The sequence below is a fragment of the Amphiura filiformis genome, chromosome 8, assembly GCF_039555335.1.
Source record: "Amphiura filiformis chromosome 8, Afil_fr2py, whole genome shotgun sequence".
Taxonomy (NCBI): Eukaryota; Metazoa; Echinodermata; class Ophiuroidea; order Amphilepidida; family Amphiuridae; genus Amphiura; species Amphiura filiformis.
In genome coordinates this window covers 30,764,072-30,787,904 of record NC_092635.1, presented here as the reverse complement: position 1 = coordinate 30,787,904, position 23,833 = coordinate 30,764,072, and the positions used below count along the sequence as shown (strand labels likewise).

The 23,833-nt window shown below is 34.9% G+C and overlaps 1 protein-coding gene across 4 annotated transcripts in view; it reads left to right on the top strand.

The window, feature by feature from the left end:
• LOC140158941 (paired box protein Pax-5-like) overlaps nucleotides 1-23,833 on the top strand; it is a 158,920-nt gene that overhangs the window by 68,760 nt on the left and 66,327 nt on the right. Inside the window, exon 1 of one of the 4 annotated variants that reach the window (XM_072182228.1) lies at nucleotides 4,885-5,274. The exons of 1 other annotated variant lie outside the window; for it this stretch is intronic. In XM_072182228.1, coding sequence (XP_072038329.1) covers nucleotides 5,193-5,274 — 82 coding nt within the window. In that variant the 5' untranslated portion in view covers nucleotides 4,885-5,192. Of the gene's footprint in view, nucleotides 1-4,884; nucleotides 5,275-23,833 lie in introns of those variants that run through there. 2 more of the 4 variants (XM_072182226.1, XM_072182232.1) reach the window with 2 other exon arrangements.

Sequence of the window (23,833 nt, the reverse complement as noted above, 5' to 3'; positions counted from 1 at the left end):
CAAGTTTGAGCGCTGGTGATTAGAATCCAGCTGTTTGCAGAAAGTAAGTTTAGAATTCCCATGGGAAGGGAATTCCAAGGGGAATTCCGTTTATTTCTTTCCATGATAAAGGGGTGTACACATATTTACTAGTTGTCGTGACCTATATATCAACAAAAAAATTAAAGTCGTCCTTGGCACACTTAATATTAAATTTGTCATTTTTTGAAATCATGATCGATGCCTTGGATTTTATGGTTTATGTATTCAACTATTTCCTACACATATCGAACTCGTACAGTTTGTGATATGTGTCCTACACCCATGGTTTGTATACACCCACACGCCATCCATTAAATGCGAAGCAAATAAAACTAGTGGCAAATGGTGGTCATAGACCACAAACCTAGCTGGGGCGTGTTGGTGTTGTGGAGGTATCTGACCCCTGCAAAATGTTTCAAAAATGTTCCTAGCTGGTCATGAGGTTTGTTGTCACCGAGTTTGAGTCCTGTATTCCTTACAGATGTCCAGAAAATGCAATTTTGATATTTGACCCCAGATGACCTTTGACCTGACCCCTGCAAAATGTTCCAAATATGTTCCCCTGGTCATCAAGTTTGTTGTCACCAAGTTTGAGCCCTGTACCCCTTACAGATGTCCAGAAAATACATTTATAAGATTTGACTTCTGCATGACCTTTGACCTGACCCCTGCAAAATGTTCCCCTGATCATGAGATATGTTGTCACAGAGTTTGGGCCCCATAACCCTTACAGATATCCAGAAAATGAAATTATAAAATTTGACCCCAGATAACCTTTGACCTGACTCCTGCAAAGTGTTCCAAAATGTCCCCTGATCATTAAGTTTGTTGTCACCAAGTCTGAGCCCCATACCCCTTACAGATGTCCAGGAAATGCATTTCTAAAATTTGACCCCTGCATGACCTTTGACCTGACCCATGCAAATTGTTCCCCTGGTCATGAGATTTGTTGTCACCGAGTTTGAACCCCATACCCCTTACAGATGTCCAGATAATGCAATTGTAAGATTTTGCCCCTTTAATGACCTTTGACCCCAATTCTGTATGCAAGTTCTAGGCGTGGGGTATAGTCGATTCATATATGCAAATGACATCATTGTACTTTATAATATGTGGCAGAAGAAGCATTTTGAAGATATTTGGTTAAATACCGGAAATGCCCCTTTAATGACCTTTGCCCCCAATTCTGTTTAGACACTATGGGCACTGGATATAGCCAATACATATGTGCAAGTTACGTAATTGTAGGGTGTAACATGTAGGAGTAGAAGCATTTTGAAATTTATTGCCAGAAAGAAGAAGAAAGAAAGAACGGATAGCAAAACAGTACCTAGCTCGGGGGGTTGAAAACCCCCAGCTAGGTAAGTACCATAAAATGAGCACAAAAGGTTGTCAGAAGTTCATAAACCATGCTTGATATGATCGAGGTATCTCCAATAGTCGGATGTATTTTATTAACTCCATTAACATGTTATGTGTTTTTGCAACATTCTGATTTGCATGATCTGTGCTCATTCGTTCATAATGTTTTTGACCATGATAATGACATTTGAACTTAAAATAACCTGTCTAGAGCAGTGCACTTTAGAATCAAAATAACGTTGTATCACATAGTGCAAAAATTCCCGGGGAAATTGTCTCAATTCTTCATGATGATAGCAATTAGGAAGCCACTTTTCGTCCTCGGTAATATAACGGGAGATCCAACCGTCACTGCCTGCCAAATCACACTTTCCACCACTCTTGCATGTTTACAATGATAATTACCCATGCAATGGAGTGGCGTAGCGTCATAGGGGCACGGGGGGCACATGCCCCCAATCGATCTGAAAATTTAGAAACCTTTTAGGAAAACTGAAAATTTTAGGAAAACTGCCGAAAATGGCTTGTGCTCCCCCCCTCAGCCCCGGTGCTGCCCCCCCCCGGTCGGTCCCCCCCCCCCCCCCATCGGATGACCCACGCTACGCCACTGATGCAATGAATGAGATTGAAACTATCCGAGCAACGCCAAGTACGGAAGTTTTGACCTTGGCAGTACATCAGCATTTGGCGATCTAATGGGAAACTGTACACAAACAAGAAATCACATCAGAATTGTAACGGTCAAGATATAAATTTAGATCCTTATAAATTACTATAGAATTGGTTCTCCTCTAGGATTTGGTCAAAGCTTTAAAATTCTGACCGTATCCATTTGAAATTAAATCAACCAGAAAGTTACCTGCCGCAGTAAAGGATATGGCGCATGTACTGGATACATGTACTAGTCCAGCCAAACTGACCACAAGAGGAGAAGATTAATGCAGTGTAACAATTGGCCTGTTAATATCCTACACACATATTCCAAATTTGGCACCCTCATACTCATGAGCTGCCAAGAAAGACATATCTCAGAACATGAAATTTCGTATGGGTGTGCCGATGGAATGTTATCCATGTGCAATGGGTGCAACATCAGTGTGGTAGCTACACATTTCGAACGTTTGAGGACTTAGTCGTAGCTCTGGCGTTTCAATTAGTGGAACTGTGGGTGCAACAGGTGAAAATATTGTATTTCTGATAATGTATTAGTTGTATACAAGATGTGCTGTAAAAATATATACTGTAATTTTACGGTAGCTAAGTTTTTTGAACTATTTTCTAAAATTGTTCTGCAGAAACACTTAACTTGCAAAGAAAATATGAAAATTCTTCATATTCTGACGGTAATTTACGCAGATTTGCAGAAGAATTTTACGAATCAGTTGCTTTTCATCGTGATCGTCCTGTGACAGTACGCTGGCAACTTCAGTTATATATTCCTGGTATATTAGGCCTTGATCATAAGTCAAATCATTTTATGCTAAATACTATCGAACCTTTGTCTATAGGTCTGTGTTTTGATGTACCGTTTTAACCATCACTTTTCCTTTGTATCAAGTATACGGCTACGCTGCAATAATACCTCCCATATACCATATCTATACCAGTGTATTTTTGATTAATCCCAAAACAAAAGTAGTAATAAAATATGAAAGAGTCATATAAAAGATTAAAGATTCCAAGATTCAAAAACAAAGGAACATTAAAACAAATCTCATACACCACCATCTATGTCTGCTTTTATACAAAAAGAACCATGCAAATAAAAAAAGCATTAAAATTTACAAGTGTATATAGCTTTCATTGATTAATTGATACTTATGCTATTCAACGGGTTAAATATAGCAAATGAATTACGATTGGTATACCGTATGTTTGATTTGTCTTAATTGCCGTTCTAATCAGAAAAAGATCTCTTTTATCAAGTACATTAATCATGGAAAACATACACTCATAAAAATGGCTTCTGTCACCTAGATCAAGCTTGCTTGATGCTTTGTATGTTTATTTTATTTTGTTTGTTTGTTTATTCTGAGCCTTCCAAATGGGAAATTCGGCAGGTTAAGCATGTCAAAGTCTTACATTGGGCTAATGCACTTAAAATCCCATATATGTAAGACATAGCCTTAACCCTACAACGCCCAATTGCTTTTTGGCGACCGGAAGGGAAAGAATGAAGGAATAAAGAGAGAAAAGAAACATAGAAGTTGTTTGTTTCGGGACTCGAACCCGAGACCCCTCGCGTGCCAAGCACTAGGTCGGCGACCGGTATAGCGACGGATGTTTTGCTGGCCCGGCCAACGAAACCGTGCGAAGGCCTATCAATTGTACGAAATGCAATGTTTAAGACCAGTGTCTTGACAAAGCTCGGGAAATAAGAAATTTGAAATTCTTATTCCATCTCCCGATACAAAGGCTTATATATAGCATACGAGTGGTGAACGATTGTTCGTTTTGGTTTCTGGCCTGGGTTGACTCAAAATAACATTACATCACAATCGAAGTTAAGATAATCTGTAAACTTTCTAAATTTCGTAAAATAAAAGGTCGTTCTGCTGTATATTGATTCACCGTGTCTTGTTGTTGCTTGTTCAATGAGATCCCGGCGACGGAAAGATAACATTAATTGCGCTTGTTGCCTCTTGTGTTACAAAACCCATATAGGGTAAAACTTTCTTTCTTCACTTTTGTATTACATCATTATCATCATCGTCGTCATCGTCATCGCCGTCATCATCATCATCACCATCATCATCATCATCATCATCGTCGTCGTCGTCAGTGAACAAGAATGATATTACATGTCAAATAGTGCCTAGGAGATGTCAAACGTTGAGTGCAATACTATTTACTATACCTTAAGTGTGCTGTAAATCAATCAAGCTTAAATGTTTCCTCGATATCCTATACTCATTAAAAATCATTTTTTTTATAAAAAGGCGGAAAGCCAACGAATTATATGTTTCATTAAAGTTGTATAGTCAAAGTCAAGGTCTGGCCACAATATTGTTATCGCCTGCTGCTTGATGGCTTTTTCTGCTAAGCCAATTTGGCACGTGCAATTATCTTGCTCTGTTTTTTTTCCTTCCAAGTTTGTTGATACGTACATGACTATAGTTAGAGTAGGCATAGTGCTAAAGAGGTGACTATGTGATGAAAGGATTCAGTGGAGCGATGCAGACCTTGGTCACAGCCAGCTGATTACCAATAAGTGAGCAGGACCCAGAACCTGTCTGATAGCTCTCCCCTATAGATTCGATTGCCAAGTTGGATCTAATCCTGCTCGTTTGATAGAGTAAACAACTCCATCGGGGCGTTGCACACGAGCTAGCAAACTGAATACACCCAATGAAATATCATATTTGGAAGAAAAGACTTTCTTTTTGAAAAGATCACGTCAAAACAGTGATATACAAATAATAGAGAAAAACAAAGATCGAAGTAAGTACAAGTTCATTCTGTTTGTGGTTTTCAATTGAACGAGATATCTCGTTAAAGACCGAGATTTGACATATTGATTTGCACTTTTTTGAAGTCATCGAAGTATCATCTGTAATTTTTAAAGTGTTGCTATCCCCAATTTCGCAGTCTGTTACTTTTACGACGGTTGTCTATGGACACGCGCCTGCGACCTTCTCTCAGACGTGACTAGCAAAACGGTTTCAGCCTCGCCGCAGCTGAATTGCCTGCTAACATTGCGATAAATTCTCGCATTACTACTATATACTATATACCTGACTACTTCAAGATACACTTGGTTATTGTTATCATTATTATATACTGTGTGTGGCTATTACCGGACTATTGAAATGATGATGATGGCTGATTTCCGAGGTCCATTTCTCCAACCTCATCCTGGCATGCCTGGGATACCCACAAAAATGCGGAGAGGTAAGCTAATTGATAAGAATAATTCATCATAATGATAATACTTCATCGCCGCAACTTCATTACCACATAGTTTTATGCAGCCTTTTACACATTGACGTTTGTGATTTCATCGGTACATTCATGACTCGTGCGCGTATTGCACCTGTGAAATTGTTTGAGGTCAACGCGTAAAAGTTTCGAAAGTTTTAGGAAACTTTAGTTCCCTTCAGATCCGGGATTATGCCATACCGAAACCGGAATTGCAGGGATGGGTATATCAGTGCTTTGGACATTTTAGAAGGCACATATTATATTTTTACCAACTGAAATTAGTTATTCCTTAAACAACCTGGGCATTATTTCTAGTTATTAAGCTCTGGGCGATATAGGCTGGGTGCTCTTACATGATCATTGTCATTGTTATATGTACAGGCGCGCAACTATATGAGCAGCTGCGTAAGATCATAGATCTTCTAAAAAGCCAACAACGTGGCCTTGGTCAAGTTGGTTTGAATCTGGGAACTTGCCTAATTCTCTAGCACGCCTTCATCCTCTTATGCATCTCTTTATAAATTGTCTATAGATCTTCAGTTTTGATCCGATATTTGACATAATCTTAAGAGCATCCTGGTATGTCATTTTATGCCAAATATTAGTTTATATCCTAACTACGGGTTTGTCGTTAATCAGATAGAAATGATTGACACTTCTTATTGCTATTCTACTAAAATTAGATTAATTTTGTATAAATATACTGCTCATATCCCGCTTAATTAAGGATGTGTGACCAATAAATACTTCGTTACATTTTAGTAAATAGGCCTATATTGTATATTATGTAGGATTTTGAATCTGAAGGAAATAGTTATAAACATGTCTTTGGTATATTCGTACTTGTTTCAAAAGCAAAATTGTACGACGAGCGTTCCACAAATAACAATTCCAACACTTCACGTAACATTGCTACTTTTAAATGATATTTAATTGATTTTCCTGCCAAAGGGTATATATACCGCTTCATGCCACCATACAACCCTTTATATTTAGTGAATAATTAAGCAAGCTGCCTATGGATTAGACAACGATGTGTGCCAGTTTGGAACATACTGAATAGAGTTTAACGTGTCAGAACCTCATGCATTACTCACTATGTCTCACACTTATTACATACTAACATCCACGCATGGACACCTAGGCTAAGAGGAACCGTACTTTATATCTACCATATGTTACAAATGGAATCACTTGAAGTCTTATACCACTATAATGACAGCTTCTTTAAATTTAACGCGGGATTTTAAAGTAAATTTCATGTTGTAATGAAATCCGTACGGTACTTTCATCTTTCAAGTTACCGAAACAAAAGTGCTCCTAATTTTTTGGAGGAATATCATAAGTATAATAACGAATATTATTTTGTAAGGAAGAAGATGCATTTTTATGATAATATTTGGTTCAATTTCGTTGTATTACTTAAATTAATCATGTTGGAGCACCACACCAGCGAGTTGACATCTTTCAACATAGCTCAGAGTATATTTTTAAAAATGTTATCAGTTTTTGTCACTTGGGTCCTCAAAATTAAGATGCACAGCCGTGCGAAATATTAACATAAGAAGACGAATGAGAACCAGCAGTAAAAATGAGCAATGTACACAGCAGAGTTAATGAAAGACGAAAAGCAATACATCAACGAAGCACAAATGCTGTCACTTAAAGCTTACCTTAACTATTAGTTAGATCTACTGGAGTGTATCTTAATACAATCAATAGATTGCATATATGACATTATGTATATGCCATGCAACCACGACTTAAGGTACAAATATCATAGAGTGACATATTGGTATTGGCAATAAGTTATCATGTGGGGAACCTATCCAAAAACGTATGGTAGGTACGTATCCTCTCCTTGCAATGTCCATGATCCCGAAATATAGTTATGAACCTGTCCTTAAAAACATTTCAGAATTCAGGATAGTACAACTTGAGACAAATGGATTCTACATGTATATTGTAAATAGCATTGTGTAGAAACAGGCATAAGATTTATTCAGTGGTTGTTAGAATTGATATTGTAAGACAATGTGTAGTTATCATGATTGTGTGCATAATTTACAGGCATTTGAATGAAATACTATACCTTAAAGACTTATTCAGAGATTGGTTGCATTGTGATTATAACAGCTTCTGATTTGCCCCTGGTTCGATACAGCGAACCACAAAATAAATATATGCTAAAAATTCCAGTTGATTCTGACATAGTCATGCATCTTCGAGTGTCGTCAACAGAAAATAATAATAATAAATAAATACATTTCGGATTTATATAGCGCCTTTTTCCAGCTAGATCTTGAAGGATTCAAAGCGCTGTAATTTCGCTGCCATTAAAAATGTGACGTTAAGCTGTTAAGTGTCACTTTGCGCGCAAATTAAACAGTTAGTAAAATAGACAAAAGGAAATTGCTATAAAAAAAGAGAAGGTAAAAATTTAACTTTGAACATGTACTCCGTCTTTCTCATGCAATTAACAAGATGATCCAATAAAAATATTGTATTTTCTTATTTTATAACTATAATGTATTTCTAAAACAATCAGCACTCTATACTTAGTAACTTTTCGTTTTCTCACGGTGCTAGAATCGCGGCCAAGGTTATCAAATATACCTGCCAAATTATTTTAAAACTAATTTCGCGTCTATTATATGCAAGAAACTGGCCTTTTTCAGAGCAGGCATTGAAGCATCACCTTCAATTTCCTTTAAATTTAAATATGTAATTAGATATTAAAAAATAGCCAATCATTTAAAATTACTATAGACTTTTAATAAGTACCCTACAAGTTGAAATAAAAAAAATATTTCCAAAACTTTTAAACGAGCAAACTTGTCATAACCAATAAGGGTTATAGCCTATACTCGTACAAATTTCCCCTGATCAGTTATATAATGGTGTTTCGACAAATAATTTCACGCGTCATTTTCTGAAGTAGACAAAGCTACTGTTCCATGCATGGTTCCGTATATTTTGCTAATTCATCCATATAAATGGTTATTTTGATGTTTATATTTATCTATTTACATATTCACTTAAGTTTGCAAACAAGTTCCCAACTGATGACATTGTTATCAAAATTGTGCGACCAGTTAGAAATACGCAGAAATGTCACACTTGTTCTCAAAAGTTATGAAGATTATTATAGCGAGCAGGAAATCGATTTGTTGTGTCTGGTGCGGATAACCACGCTGTGAATTGGTCCGAAGTTACCTGTGCAAAGAAACTGTGCATGCAATTTTTCATGCAATGTAGACTTTCCATATTACGGTACCCCGAGCAAAATAAATTTGGTTGTTTCTTACGGCGCTATACGGCTCAGTTGCAATCACTCATCCCTTCATAAAGAATCATTATAACACCAGATTCATTACATTTAATATAATAATTTCAAATCAGTGTTAGTGTAGAAATCAACTCATATTACAACCCGCTATGAAAGGCAACTTGGAATCAGTTCCTAACCATAAAATAATTGAATTACAGAGAAAGAAAAACGAGCTGTAACGTTACTATTATAGGCGAAAAATGAGATGTAATTCATTTCAATGCCTTGTAATTTGGAGCTAATTCGTCACAATATGATGCTCCTTTGGGGTGCTTCACGGTGTCACACTCCGTGTATTATATCCATATCGATATGCTGTGTTTCATTTGCCGGTTCTTGGTCTTCACGCTCAGTTAAAGATGTACTTTTGCCTTTCCTCGCGTAACTTGTTAGTTTAACTCTTGATAGAACTACATTTCTTATAACATTTAAATTTGCCAAAATTGTGCAAAATAAATCTTAAAAAAAGGTAATTGGTGAAATTAATTTACTAAAAGTAGTATTTATAATAAAGGGGAACAAGGGATTCTTAAAAATTTCAACGCTAAATATACCGTTCATTTTATGGTATACTTACTTCAATATTCATCCAGCAATAGCATATTCCACAGTTAACCATATTCTGTGTGCTTATTTCACATAAAAATATGTGAGCAGGAAGCTTCTTAAGATTTGTTGATACTTTTTTTAAATGTTGAAACTGTTGTTGTTACGATTTGAAATTTCTTTGTACTCTAGGTCGGTAAATAGATAGATCTTTCCCTAGAGAAGTCCTTTTCAGAGGGCTGGGCTGAGCTTTCGGAACTCTAGCGAGTGCCATCTTCAGACGTACCTCTGAAAAGGACTTCTCTAGGGAAAGATTAAATCTTACTGTTGTTGTTGTTGTTCTACACGGGGTGATTGAGATATACCTAAACTTTCCTATCTATTCTGCTGCAATCTACTGGGTGATCAATGGCATTGTATCATATATTGAAGTAGGACGTCGAAGTTTATTGTCATATCACGATTCTCGAAACGCCAAGGATAGACAGTGACACAAAATTTGTATTCACTTTCGTTAACTATGTCAAAGTTGCGTTTTTTTGTTTGTTTTTATTTTTTGGCTAACAAGTCAAACTGTCTTGATTGGCAGACAGGTTGAAAAATATAAATTTAGTTGACATAAACATCCTAGAAACACAAAAATGATTTAAAACGTTATCAACATGCTATAAATGCGTTTTGGTCAAAACGTTTTAAATGTCGGGTTTATATAAGGTAATATTTAAAACGTTGTGTTTGAAAACACACTACAGCAACATTTAGAACAAATGTTATTGCAAAATATTTTTGGCAAATATTTTGCACTTTGTACTTAATAACATTATGTTGGAATGTTTTGTATCAAGTTTTTAAAAATGTATTCTAAATTATATTAAAATGTTATATACCCGTCATAACCCGACATTTATACGTTTTCTGTAAAACGTTTTGAGATGAGTTTGCTGGGATGTAGGATTTTCATGTAGAGTGTAAAAAATATGTGTAAATTACCGTATATGCAAAGGTTTGATTGTGCCATCATTCTATGTATCGTATTTTCTATTGAAATTGTTGAAAGAGCTAATGTTATTTGAAAATATAAAGTATTAATAAAATATACAGCAATTAGGCTTTTAGACACCCGAGCGATCGGTAGATTGAAGTATCATGCACTCAATATTTGTCACCCATTGTTTTGAAAACGCTATTAGCAGATGGGCATCGGAAATGTACGATTAATTGGCGCCAAAATTGGTTTTATTATAGTGTTGATTTCGTACAATAGCATGATTTTTTGTAACTAACACATTCGAACAATCTCGAAGATCATATATGACGTGTGTGCATGGGAGATGCTTATAATGTGGTTAGATATCATGTCAAATTGTTGAGAAATCCTTCTACATTTTCATGATTTTGGAGACACTTTTTTCCATTTCTTCCGCCTACATTTTATATTCTTACGATTAGATCTTCTTATTTGTTCATTTTTGACAAATTTACTCGAACAGATAATTGTTGTATAATCTAGATGTATCGATAATGTTTGTAACGACTTTTGGTAAGCCTTTAAGTAGACAGACATGCGATCCAAGTTATAAGGTGATCAATTATGTAGACATTTATAGAATAAATACTAATCCAATTGACTCAAAAATGACTAAAACTTAATTATAGAAATTCACATTCGCCATGACATCTCCAAAACTTGACAAATGCTGTTCAAAATCCAAAGTACTATGCACCCTCGTTGATCGGGCAATAGTACTTCAAGAAACTCGTCACATTGTTTCTCTGGTAGCGATTCTCAGGAAGATTGATTTGTTTTGCTCTAATATTTTGTATAGTTTTGGTGTTGTTAGACACTAAACCGTAAATCAAATCTGGTACCCATTGAACTTGTATATCCCATCTGTCTGCTGAAACGGAAACGAATACAAAGGTAGTGTCACACTCAATTTTATTTATGGGTTTGATTCCACATTAATACTAGCTGCTTAGGCCTATATATACGGTGGGACTAAACTTCAGTTGACTTAAGGTATAGTTGGTCGAAGCAGCCAAAAAAAAATCAATTTTCATTATCTAAATCAATATATTATTGAAAAATAACACTTTGATGTTTGCAAAATTCATTCTACAATTCATATATTTTGAAAACTTGCTTAATATATTGTTGTTAATAAGTTATGTACGTTTTACATAAGTGTTGTGGTTTCAGCCCTCTTTACAACATAACTCAAGAACCAAAGGACCTACAAAAGTACGTCTGTGATATTTGAATTTTTCTACACATTCGCTATGAAATGATCAATGTAATTTTTGCCAAAGCTCACTACCATTCGCAAGATGCTGGGAACTACCAAATCGCAACAGTTTAAAATAGTTGTAGTATTGTAGTCGGGAATGAAAGAACCAACGACCTTTCATCGTTTACCTAATTCCCTTAAAATCTTACAGTCATGTATAATTAGAAATTCCTTTACGGGTATTACTGTTTCAAAGCTTCTACTAAAGATGTGTTTTGGTTGTTTTTGTACATAATCTAAAATACAAATTATGTTTTAATGACATAGAACTTAGATTGATATCAGAAGCCATTTGGTTTAATGGTCTGGTTGTTCCTTTCTGTGCCAAGATGGTTACAGTAACATTTTCTTTTCATGTTTGTACCTATTATGAGTGTAATGTGTACTTTCACATATCTATACACAAGCCAATACAACCCTCCTGTACTATGTGTACTTTTTAGTCTTCTGCATGTCCCAGGAAAGCCCGCGTCCAATGTGGCCAAAGTATCTTATTTTCTTAAACATAGCCCGTGTGTTCCTTTAGATTGGCTAGTACCGATCACGTTTTTGGAGGTTGATAATATTATTTTGAACGTGGTGCAAAAATAACATAGCAGTATATTTATTATCTGACAAATTCAGTCTGAAAGTCTTGAAAGTTGCATCACTATTTTATTCTTTTATAACCTGTTACAGTTATAGTTGCTCATTATTCATTTTAGAATATTTCAGAACATGATTTGCTTTAATGATGTATTTTAAGCAAGTAACACAATACACATCTTAAAACATAATTGTAAAATCCTGTTTTGGGATAGTTGGTTTATATACCTCAACATGTTCCATCCTGCACCACCTTTAGGTCTTTTTAGGAACCTTTGGGATCTTTGCATAAGATAAAAGTAGTTATAGTTATGTCATGCGCACAGACTGAAGTGTCCATCTGGCATTTTGGCGAAAATGTTAATTTTCTATGGGCTCCTCACTATTTCTGCATACGGTATCATGATAACACATGTAATTGTTATGGCCCAGGTGGAGAGAAGCAATGTTTAGAGTCTTAATGTACACAACACGAAGGTACCATCGGAACAACTTGAACAACTTGGTCATAATTCATAACCCGTATACCTCTCATATGCCAAATTGTATCGAATGTATTTATGCTTTCGTTAGAAATACAAAATCTTCTAATACGTTATCTTATTTAGGTTGTCCAGTAAGTATACACATATCCTGTAAAATTATTGATATTGAATGCTTATGGCCATAGCACCTGCGCGCCCTTGAAACAATCAGACGAAGTTGGCACCATAGCGCACAGACCGGCGTATAGCGTGGAGTTCTTTATGGTAACAACATTATGTAACAACTCTTGCGGTATTCTTACACTACAGCCATATGCATTCTGTATCAAACTGTCGATGCAATATGAAGTAGAAGCTCTGTTGCATTTTCTTGTTGTTGGCCATTTTTGAAACGAGAGAAAAAAAAGTGCTTTAAATCTGACATACATGTTTCCTGATGTGCTCGTGTCCTTGAGTTGAATAAAAACTTTCAAAATTAATAGTTCTGCCCATTAAAATGATTTAGGCAGATTTTGAAATTGATGTCATTATGTTCGTTTTTCTGGATGTATGTGGCAAAGAACTGTAAACTACATAATATAGCACCTTTAAACTTTGTTAAATATTCCAGATACGTTGGGCGCCGGGGTTGGGCGTTGTTATGTTTGTTATGGACTTAGCATAAGCACATTGCACCTATATCAAGAATTGTCACAACAACCTAGCCATAACCTTGTAAAATAACCAAAAAATTTAAACGAGGACTCTAAGGATTCACTACTCTTTTGTGTAGATGTCATTGCATTATGATATTTAGCGGTAAACAACTTTATCATCCTTAAATAGCGCGTAGGTTTTTCTATTGTCGTGTCAGACCCCGGCTGAAGGCGAACTTGTACAGCCAATCCATAGTCACGCGATGAGCTGATAAATCAGTCACTTTTGTCTTTCTTGTCTAGTTTGCTTCATTCATGGAATAGATAATAGGTTACCCATCAATTTCTAAATTTTGACAGCGTACAATGAATTCCAAAAAAGTATAATGCCCCTATGTTGATCCACTAGAGTAAACAACTGCTGGGAGTTCAACTTACCTACCTAGACCTATTGCATGGCAGCGATATACTTTTTTTAGTAACTTTTGGTTTTTCATCCAAACTCATTGTAAATTCTAATTATTTCACATCAACATTGAAAATAAGGATATAATTTGATTTTGATTGACATTTGTTAACCGGGTATAAAGATTGATAAAGGTACTAATATATCAAATAAACGGAAATTGTCAAAATAATTTTAAAATGTGACCAGACCTGCAGACAATGCAAGGTGGTTAAACCGTAAATGAACAAACAAACGAACAAACAAACAAACAAATATGATTATGCCATTATAGTGTTTTGCTTCCCCCAGGCTGTTACGTAAGAGCGTTCTCAAGTGGTCGCATAAGCGAATTATGTCGACTCAGTTAACTTGAAGCGCGGGTTAAGCGCTCACAGAGCACATTCCTGGATCCAGGAGAGTGCCAGATATGGAATATGAGTATTACACAATACCATAGGACAATAGCTGCACTGAGTTAACCTCATTACCACCATTTTTGTTTTGTGGTCCGCTTAATGGCTGGACCAGGAAATCCACAAGGTCAGCCAAAGTATGCACATATATCCACCAATGTGCCATATCCTTTATTGTGGGAGATAATTCTCTGGGCCAGAATGCTAAAGTTTGGTCCAAATCCAAGAGGAGAACCACGACACTAATTATAAATTATTGGCCCTTGCAATTCTGATAGAAATGTAATATCTTGATGTGCATACAGTTTCCCAATAGATCTCCACATGCGCGATGCTGCATGGGAAATAAATATTTCGTTCATCCGATTGTTGGTCAACAAATGCAATGACAAAATGACCTCCGTGACCTGGCCCGCAGAAAGGACCGCTCTCATTGGCCGAAAACCGATGCCAATCGCGCTGCCCTGGAAACTCCCGGGAAAATACGATCTGACAAAGCATAGCCCGGGGGTGTCTCTGCTTGAGGTTAGGGTTGTCTAACTGCTTCACGCTAGAAAACTTTATTTATTCCCTTGTCCAGACGGGGCAGAATCCTCGAGCATCAGGGTACTCGAGAATTGTGCGGATTCCTAAGTCAATCCCAAAGTACATGTCCACATTACTAGAAATCCTCAAATTTCGCCCAAGTCAGTTTTGGGATTGCAACCGGAAGCTGTAACAGTGACCTCTTTAGTGGCACACTGAATTAAACTCTTTTAATATAATGTTTACACCCCATCATACCAAGGTCATAGGTTATACTCAGTGCTCGAGAATTGCAAAATGACTTGTTCACACGGGCAGTAGCACTCATATCAAGTCATTATCTGTCCTACCTTGGGCTTCACATGAGCACCAGCGAAATCCCCTAAATTTCTTGGGAATAAATTTGGAGATAATATTTGGGACAAACTTTTGGATCAGGATCTAAAGGGAACAAACCAAAAGATCGATGACGTCCTGTAAACGAAACTAGTTTTCGTTTTATAAGGGGAGGGGGTAAAAATACTCGATTACGTTTGTACAAAAACATCGGTCTGAAGAATGTGTCATTATTATTATTATGTCAAAATTGTCAACATTTCATTATTACGTTTCTGGCAGGGAGGGAGAAACTAGTTACAATCCTGATGAATCTCTTCAATAACGAAGCTAGTTACGTTTATAGGACGTCATCGATTTTTTGGTTTGTTCCCTTATAAGTGGTAGACACTTATATAATGGTATTAAAACGTTAGAAAAATACTTTAAAATGGCAAGGAGATTATCAAACAACTTTTTATCTTGATATATAAAGAATAAGTCATATTATTTGGCTAATTTGAATTTAAAATATATATAAATAGCGCCCTCAGTTTCCACACAAAATTACAGTTTATAGAATAAAAATTATTACAAAAAGGCAGAAAAATGGGATATTGAAACAAGCATCTTAAAAATAGCTTAAAATATATGTGTATACAGGTGTGTACCTCAAAAGCGTTGACGTGAATGAATTGATGTAGCAAAAGCATACCAATAGCTTTAGAATGATCAAATAGAAATTTAAATGCAACAAGTTTAAATGACGAAATAATATAAGACTGCAGTGATATGGTTAGTGTAGTACTTAGTACATTTATTTATTTATTTATTTATTTATTTATTTATTTATTTATTTATTTATTTATTTATTTATTTATTTATTTATTTATTTATTTATTTATTTATTTATTTACTTATTAACTTATTTATTTATTTATTTACTTACTTTGCAAATTTGCAGTTTTAAATCAACGGCAAACAACTTTAAAAACATTTATTTGAACCGGTTAATTTCTTTGCCAAGTGTATCTGAGACGATATAGGCCATACAATCAATCTGTATCAAGTACAGATAAAATAAACTATACTGTTTTGAAAGCTAAACATTAGGTTAGATGTGAAAATTGATAGACAATTAATAGAAATAATTAAACTTGTTCATACATGAATTTGAAAAAATCGGAATCTACAAAATTAAAACAAAATCATCTAAATCTATACATTGGTGTAGTGCATGGAAAACACTTTAAGGCGGTACTACACCCCTTGATAAATTTGTGACTATTTTTGCATTTTTCTCAAAATCTAATAACACACTGGTAACAAAAGTTATGTATATTATAGGGGCAAGGAATCCAGTTACTACACTGGAATTTCATTGACTCAAGACAAGTAGTTATTGATTTATTGATCAAATATTGGTTTCCCTCATTTTTGAGTGTAACTCCACAACTGTTGTCTGTGCTGAAATAACATTTCCAGTGCAGTACATTGTAGTCCTTGCCCCTATAAATATGATATCCTACTTGTCACCAATGCGCTATAATTTTTGAGTAAAATGCAAAAATAGGCACAAAATTGGCCAGGGGTGTAGTACCACCTTAAGCTGGTAAAAGGAATTCGGATCATTAGGTTATAATTATGCTTTTGTTATTGTTTGTTTATTGCTTTCTTCTTTGTTGTTTGCTTCTTTATTTTCTTGCATAAAGAGCATAAAAAGAAATATAGGTTGTTGCATTATCTAAAGAGCAACAAAGAACAAATAATAAGTAAAATACATTTGAGTTGAATTTAAAAATGAAGGGTATCACCATCTCCCCAAAATATATCCTATGATATTATTTGTTTTTTCGAAGATGACAGGTGTTGGGTACCATGGAGCGATTAAACTTGTCAATTTTTGCCTCAAATTAACTATTATTTTGTAAGGACACAGTCAAGGTCAAGTCCCCTTATTGCCCTTATTGGGCCATGTCTAGCCCTTTTTCCTACCAATCCATGGCACCTGCTCTGTCCCGGGCTGGTACAAAATGAAGAGCCAAAATGGGATGTTCTTAATTAAAGCTAATTATCATTTTTACATCTATAGTACTGGACTGGCGTAAAACAGTAGACAGAATTAAGGGTATTGTCGTATGTCTACTGCTCCACTGACTTGTAACAGATGCCTGATTATTACTATTATTATAATCATAATTGTCAATATTAATATGATTATTGTGTTATTATAATCATCGTATAAACCATTGTTATGATATGAAGTTAATTAATATTACAGATGTAGAATTGTTACATTTGGTCTCGGTATGATTATGTTGCACTTTAATTTTATGTTATTTTATTTGATAACCACACCAGTATCTCCCTTTGTCATTAATTTGCCGATTTTAATGATATGCGGGATATACCCCTCATTATCACCACCACCTTAAGACTTTAAGAGCATCATCTTATCCATTATAATCAATTTTATTGTTTACTTTAATTTAAATTCTTCATTACAAATTTTTAATTAATAATCCGATGCATTTTAAATAAAGTAAAAAAAAGGATAAGAGACAAACGAGCAAATAAGCAATTTCTTACTTCTATTCCTAACATGCCTAATGGTTATTTACGCTGCGCTTCAATGCTTACATATTTTGCAACTGTATTCTTCACATAAAGAATATGACGATGAGAATTTGAGAAGGTCAGCTGTACTTTTTCTGCTGCATAAAAGTGTAGTTATTTTCTTGTATAGGGCTGGCGGAAGCAATTATCTAAAGGTGCACATTATCGGAGAACAAACGCACCCACCTTTACCTCGGAGCACAGGTCAACAAGTCTTCTTTTATATTCTCTGTGGTTCCAATTGTGTTACTTATCATTATAGTTATAACTATCTAATTCTTTCAATAAAGTTTTTTTTTCACACGGGTTTACTAATAGTTCGTAGTTTCAAGGTCTAGTACGAATTTACCTAATAATAACTGTACTTTTTTTCTTAATAACAACCATGACAATAGGATGTTTTTGTCGATTTTGACTTTGACTTTGCACTTTTTACTTTTGAGACTCTTTATCTGTTTTGAAAACAAGTCACGTGATGAGTCACCTGATGAATAGATATGCCTAAGGTATTTAAATAGTCCATCTTATGTGAACTTTTTGTGGCTGAATTAAATGATGATACTTAATTCTAAACAACAATAGCATATTTTGGTCGATTTTGACTCCAACTTGTACTTTTTTCTTTTCGATTTTGAGAACAAGCTGATACCATTTCTGCCTGAAATTGAATCACGTGACGAATCTATACTTGATGTAAGACATGGTTTTGATATCCTGTATATCATCTTTTTTGGCTGAGTTAAATGATGATGTTAACACGAATCGACAATATTATTGCGCGCTGCATTTCTGCTACTTTTGGCGCCATCACTTGTTATTGGCAGCTTGTCATCAACATCTGTCCAATGCAGCTATATAATTATGTAGCACAGGTCACTTCTTGACTCATATTTGACCAATACCGCCACGCGACATCAATGGTCAAACGACAAAATCATTTAGTCGTGATCTAATTCATCATGATATAAAATTTATTTGAAAAACGTCATACAAATTTGTCAAAAACGTGTGACATGAACTATTTAATAATGACGATGGTGATGTGATCTTTAAGAATAAAATAAAGATTAAACTGCTAAAAAGAAGATCTTCGGTGGCAATCAAAACATAAATATTTAAAGGACCAGTATATATAGCATAAATTAAAACATAAAAATTAAAAAGCTATCACGATACAAAATTTGATAAGATCAGTTAAATCCTTCTTCATCTTGCACGTATATACCGCAGATAGCAACTTCTTTGTTTCTGATCTCCTTCTTGACAGCCGGCTAGTAACACAAGACAATAGAAAGGCGTTAATTAACTTCGCACATGGCTCTGTTTTATTGCGATATATTGCAATATAAGTTCTAATTCCACGCTAAACAAGAAATATTCCGCCTATTGCTTTAACATTTCACACAAAAATACCGCGGTGTTTACGGAGCAATATCAAGTCCTGATGTGTCACTAAAGAATGGGACATCATTTCAGACGGTTAAGGGGGTACATTCTAGCGGTATATACCTATTTTCTTATCATAAATAACGTACCGCTTGTCTTGAGTCATTGAACTTACAGTGAAGTAACTGGATTGCTTGCCCTATAATATACATAACTTTTGTTACCAGTGTGTTATTATTTTTGAGAAAAATGCAAAAATAGTCACAAATTTATCAAGGGTGTAGTACCCCTTAATATGATAGAATCATATTCTCAGAATTGATTCTTAAAGATTTAGTGGTATTGAACCAGTATACCTGATATACTTTAACACATTTGAATCCACGTTGGCGTAGATTTCAAAATTTCTTGTAGAAATGGTAAACTTCTAACAATTTATTGAACTATTGAAAATGATTTGGTCTGATTGATTCCGTGTGAACATGGTGAAGGGGATAAGATACCGCGGGTTAAAGATAGAAGCTTCTACAGCTTTGTATCTGACATCATCTTCCGACCGACCCACTTTCTCTCTTCAAAGCCATCTGGCTTTCTCACTGCGTTGATAGATATTGGTTTGTACCTGTAAGGCAGTATACGCCGCGTATAATAATCAATTAGCTCGATTCGTTCCTCGTAAATGACCAATTAGTTCAAAGGGTTTGTTTAAAAATGTTTGGGGTTAAATATATTTGTTGTTTGTTCTAAATTTAGATGTTTTGTAAAGTGAATGGACAGTACTATAAAGAAAAACAAGACACACATGTTTAACATTAAATGCAAACGAGTAAGTTTTACCCTGTATAGAAGAGATTTATCACAAGAAAACTTAATAATAATTACTATTGCTCTCTCATACCAAAGAATCCACGATTTACATGAGTTCAACAATATCCCTTAATTGTGACTTAGTTTCTGGGAGTTGGCCCAGTCGAATGGCTTTAAGGCTTGGTTTATATAATGTTCAAGCGAATTGCTCATTTGAATATAATTATGTTTGTTTGTTTAGTTGTTTTTGTTACCAAAGGCAAATTAAAACCCACTAGTAATATAGAAGCAAATGAATCAAAATATAATAACTTTGAATTTATGAAGACAAAATGCGATCTAAAACAGTATCTTATATAGAAATTTTGGATGTGATTTTGCCGAATCTGTTATCTTTTGGTTCACGTTGTCTCCACTGATTTGTCGCTCATCTGCAAAATCAAAACAAAGAGGATTAAATTATTATTGAATGTTAGCTATATATATAAGCTGCCGAGCTCCGCCAAATGTATCTGAGAGCTGAAATCGGGACAAACCCATGCAGGTGTCATCACATATAAAATAATAAAGTAGAAGCCATAGTATAAAAGTTAATTCTCGGTCAGTTTAGTTTTATTATACTCGTGTTCAAAATAAATTAATTTGACCTTAATCATGTAAAATATTACACTCATTGGATTTGATTTGGTTTTCCAATTCGAGCAATTTAGTATTCTTCTTCTATAAATATAATTGTTTATTAATATCATAATCTTCATCATCATCATCAACAACACCAGCATCATCATCAGCATCAGCATCATCATCCGCATCAGCCCTTTACTTTATCCACACGATGATGAAAATAGTTTTTGAATATAGACCGTCGACTAATACCAATAATGACCAATTCATAACATAAATATTGGCACTATATTTTTAGCAGTTACAATATAAAGTACCATCATTCTTCCCTTTAAAGCAACCAATAAGACAATCATCTTCTTCTCCAAGCCACTAACATTATTAACGATAGTTTCATATAATTATCATCCAAAAAAGGCTCAATTCGTCCCAGATGTTTTAGTCATTAAAATCGCTCTTGATCTCTGCCGGGGTAATATTAAAGACAAGTAGATGACGAAAAAAAGGAGCATGCAGCTATAGCTCGTTTAAATTGAACCTGTACCCGTTGATCACGCTACATCAAGGCATGCTTGGCCTCAGCATTTTATCGTGGTGATAGAATCACAAAAGGGGTTCTTTTTTTCTTTATACGTTCATCATCTTTCGGGGTGTTCTCAAACATGTGTTAGACATTTATTCTCTTTTTTTGCCAGTCGTTGAAAAGGTTTTAATTTTTGAAACGCAAACTGGTATTAATAAAAAGCAAAATATGTGTAGATTTTCTTGTATGCTTATGAATGGCACATTGTTAAAGTAATAATATAAAATTTATTATGACCAATTTTGATTGTTACCTTTTTTTTTTTGTTGAAAAAAACTATAAAATGTCTTTGTGATTTGGTGTTACGCAGGCTATGTACAACGACTGCAAAGAATATCTTAAAATTGCAACAAAAAAGGGGGGACGAAAGAAACGAATCATATAGATAGAGACAATATACTAAATGATATACCGTCTTAATCAGGTTTATAAAGGTTATAATCAGCAATATTTGACAATAACGGTAACTATTGAATCATGGTAAAGTAATCAGGAAATATTTTTATTTAGAAATCTTTATGCCTACGTAAAGTGATGATTTTACTTCAAAAGATGTTTCGAGTTTTATTAAATCGTGTCAGTTTGTATTAACATTCAGCTTGACACCATTCAAAGAAACATATTCTTGATTTGTAATTTTTAAATATTAAAAGTAATATAGGTATAGGCCTATAATCGCATAAAATCATTTTTTTGAAATGTGCATAAGAATTGGAAATATAAGACCAGCAACTTTACAATAATACTTTTCCATCTGGGATCGCGTCGGAACTTCGACTTCCTGCCGAATGAAATAAATCCATCTGTTCTCATTAAAACAACTCTAAAATATCGCGTATTTCTTTCATTTTATGACATAAAATCCTTCTTTTTTCGTCTTTTTTTAAAAGATCAAATTATGTTGTTTCATCTCTTCTCACGCGTATATGCTATGTACTTTTATAGGATAAATGTTCACACCATTTCACGTCTTCACCACTTGGGCCTGTAACCTCTCCTTCGCTGAAGAACTTGAAAACAACTGAGCTATGTCAGTCCCATGTCAGTAAAGTTTGGTCATTTTGTTACTGATATAGAATTTATAATATCGTTTATATATATTTTTACATAGTGTATTTAAATGAACATACTAACTTCGATGTATTTGTTTCTTGGGTATGTGTTACTATTATTTGAAAAGGAATCTATATAATACGATCATCGAGATATAAAATCAAGTGGTTTTTAGCCGTTTGGAAAATCCTAAATCTAGACATCATCACGATAGTTTGACGCCGCACGTGGTTCAGGCGTTGTCTCTTTTTATCCGGCTCTTAAAGATTAAATATCTTTGTAACGAGCTACGTATGAAGTCTCAAAAAATCAACAATTTAAGTTGGCTAAGTGTTACTTGAGGGGTCTTGATAAGATTACATCCAACTTTCAACGCCAATAACCCTCACTTTGCTGACGTCAACAATAGAAAATTTAACACAAAATTGTCAAAAAAATGTCAAAATTGATTGAACATATTTGAAATCTATATACATGTTTTATATACTCAAGTGAGTACAAACATGCCTAAGTATTGGTTCAGTAGTTCTCGATGTGGGTTATGAAGGATCTGACATAATTTTGGCATCTTTGTGTGGCAGTAACCCATCGGGGAAACCATGAGAGAGTGTGGAAGGCATTAAGTAGCAGTCCACGTGCGCCTCAACTTATATGTCATCACTTGTGATTGGGGATAGATTTTAAAACAATTACGAATTCTGTAGATAAAAGGCAACACCATCAAACAAACGTTCACCCTCTGGCAAAACTTGGTGGTAACAAAGACACTATATCTAAAGGCTATGTACAAAATTACAGATTTGTTGTTTTCATCGTACATCATAAGAAACAGTTTCCGATTTGTGGAAAAGAACTATAGCTAAGTCGATTCAAATTTTAAGATTTTGACATAAATGGCTATTGTAAATCTACGCTTACTGATGAAGTACTGTGAACCGTAAAATGTGGATCGTTTCACATAGTGATTTTTTTGGTCAGTAGACCTACCATATGGTTTTCACAAGCATTTCGCATACTAATTCATGATTAGACTACTATATAGTTTGGACCAATACAATACAAAACATATGTTTCATATTCATGAACATATCAAGCTGCAATTGGCGTTTCCGCTGTTTCTATGCTGGCATATCAGTTTGTTTCTTAATTTCGTCTAAATTATAAGGCGTTTCGCGTTTACTATATAGCCATGTAATGTTAGTGACCGTGTAGGTAATGGCGGACAGGTGGGCGCTTTTATATTTGCATGTCACGTGAATATCTCAAAACATGGGTCGTAAAAAATAGACACTGGAAGATAATAATATCCATCGTTGTGGAAAGGAGTCCCCCACATGACCTGTTCCACGATTTACCCACACTGATCACAACGAGAACAAGTGCAGCCTGCGTTATGCTTTGGGTGTTTTCAAAAGGTGCTCTTTATTTGGTCTCTTGTTTGTTGTTAATTAATCCCTCTTGTATCGTGTGCAGCTTTGAATACGACCATTACACGCCAATATATAGGGGTGGAGTAGTGCTTGACTTCTGAGTTCAAAGTACTTTTGAACTTGTTCACCAATAGTAATTGTTGCAAAAATTACGTTTTTCTTAATATTTTGCATCAAACTGTAAACAGTGTCACTTCGATGCAACATACGCAACTAATGTTATCTTTCCAGAGTCTGGATCTCCTTTCCAAGATGCAACACATGCAACTAATGTTATCTTTCCGTTACCGGGGTCTCCTTTCCAAGATGCAACACACGCAATCAATGTTATCTTTCCGCGGCCTGGATCTCCTTGAACGACAAAATAATAACAATAATCATAATACTCGTAATATTGAAAATCAGAAAGAATTCATTTCTGTAGGAACTATTCAAATTGTCCATAATATCAAATTTGAA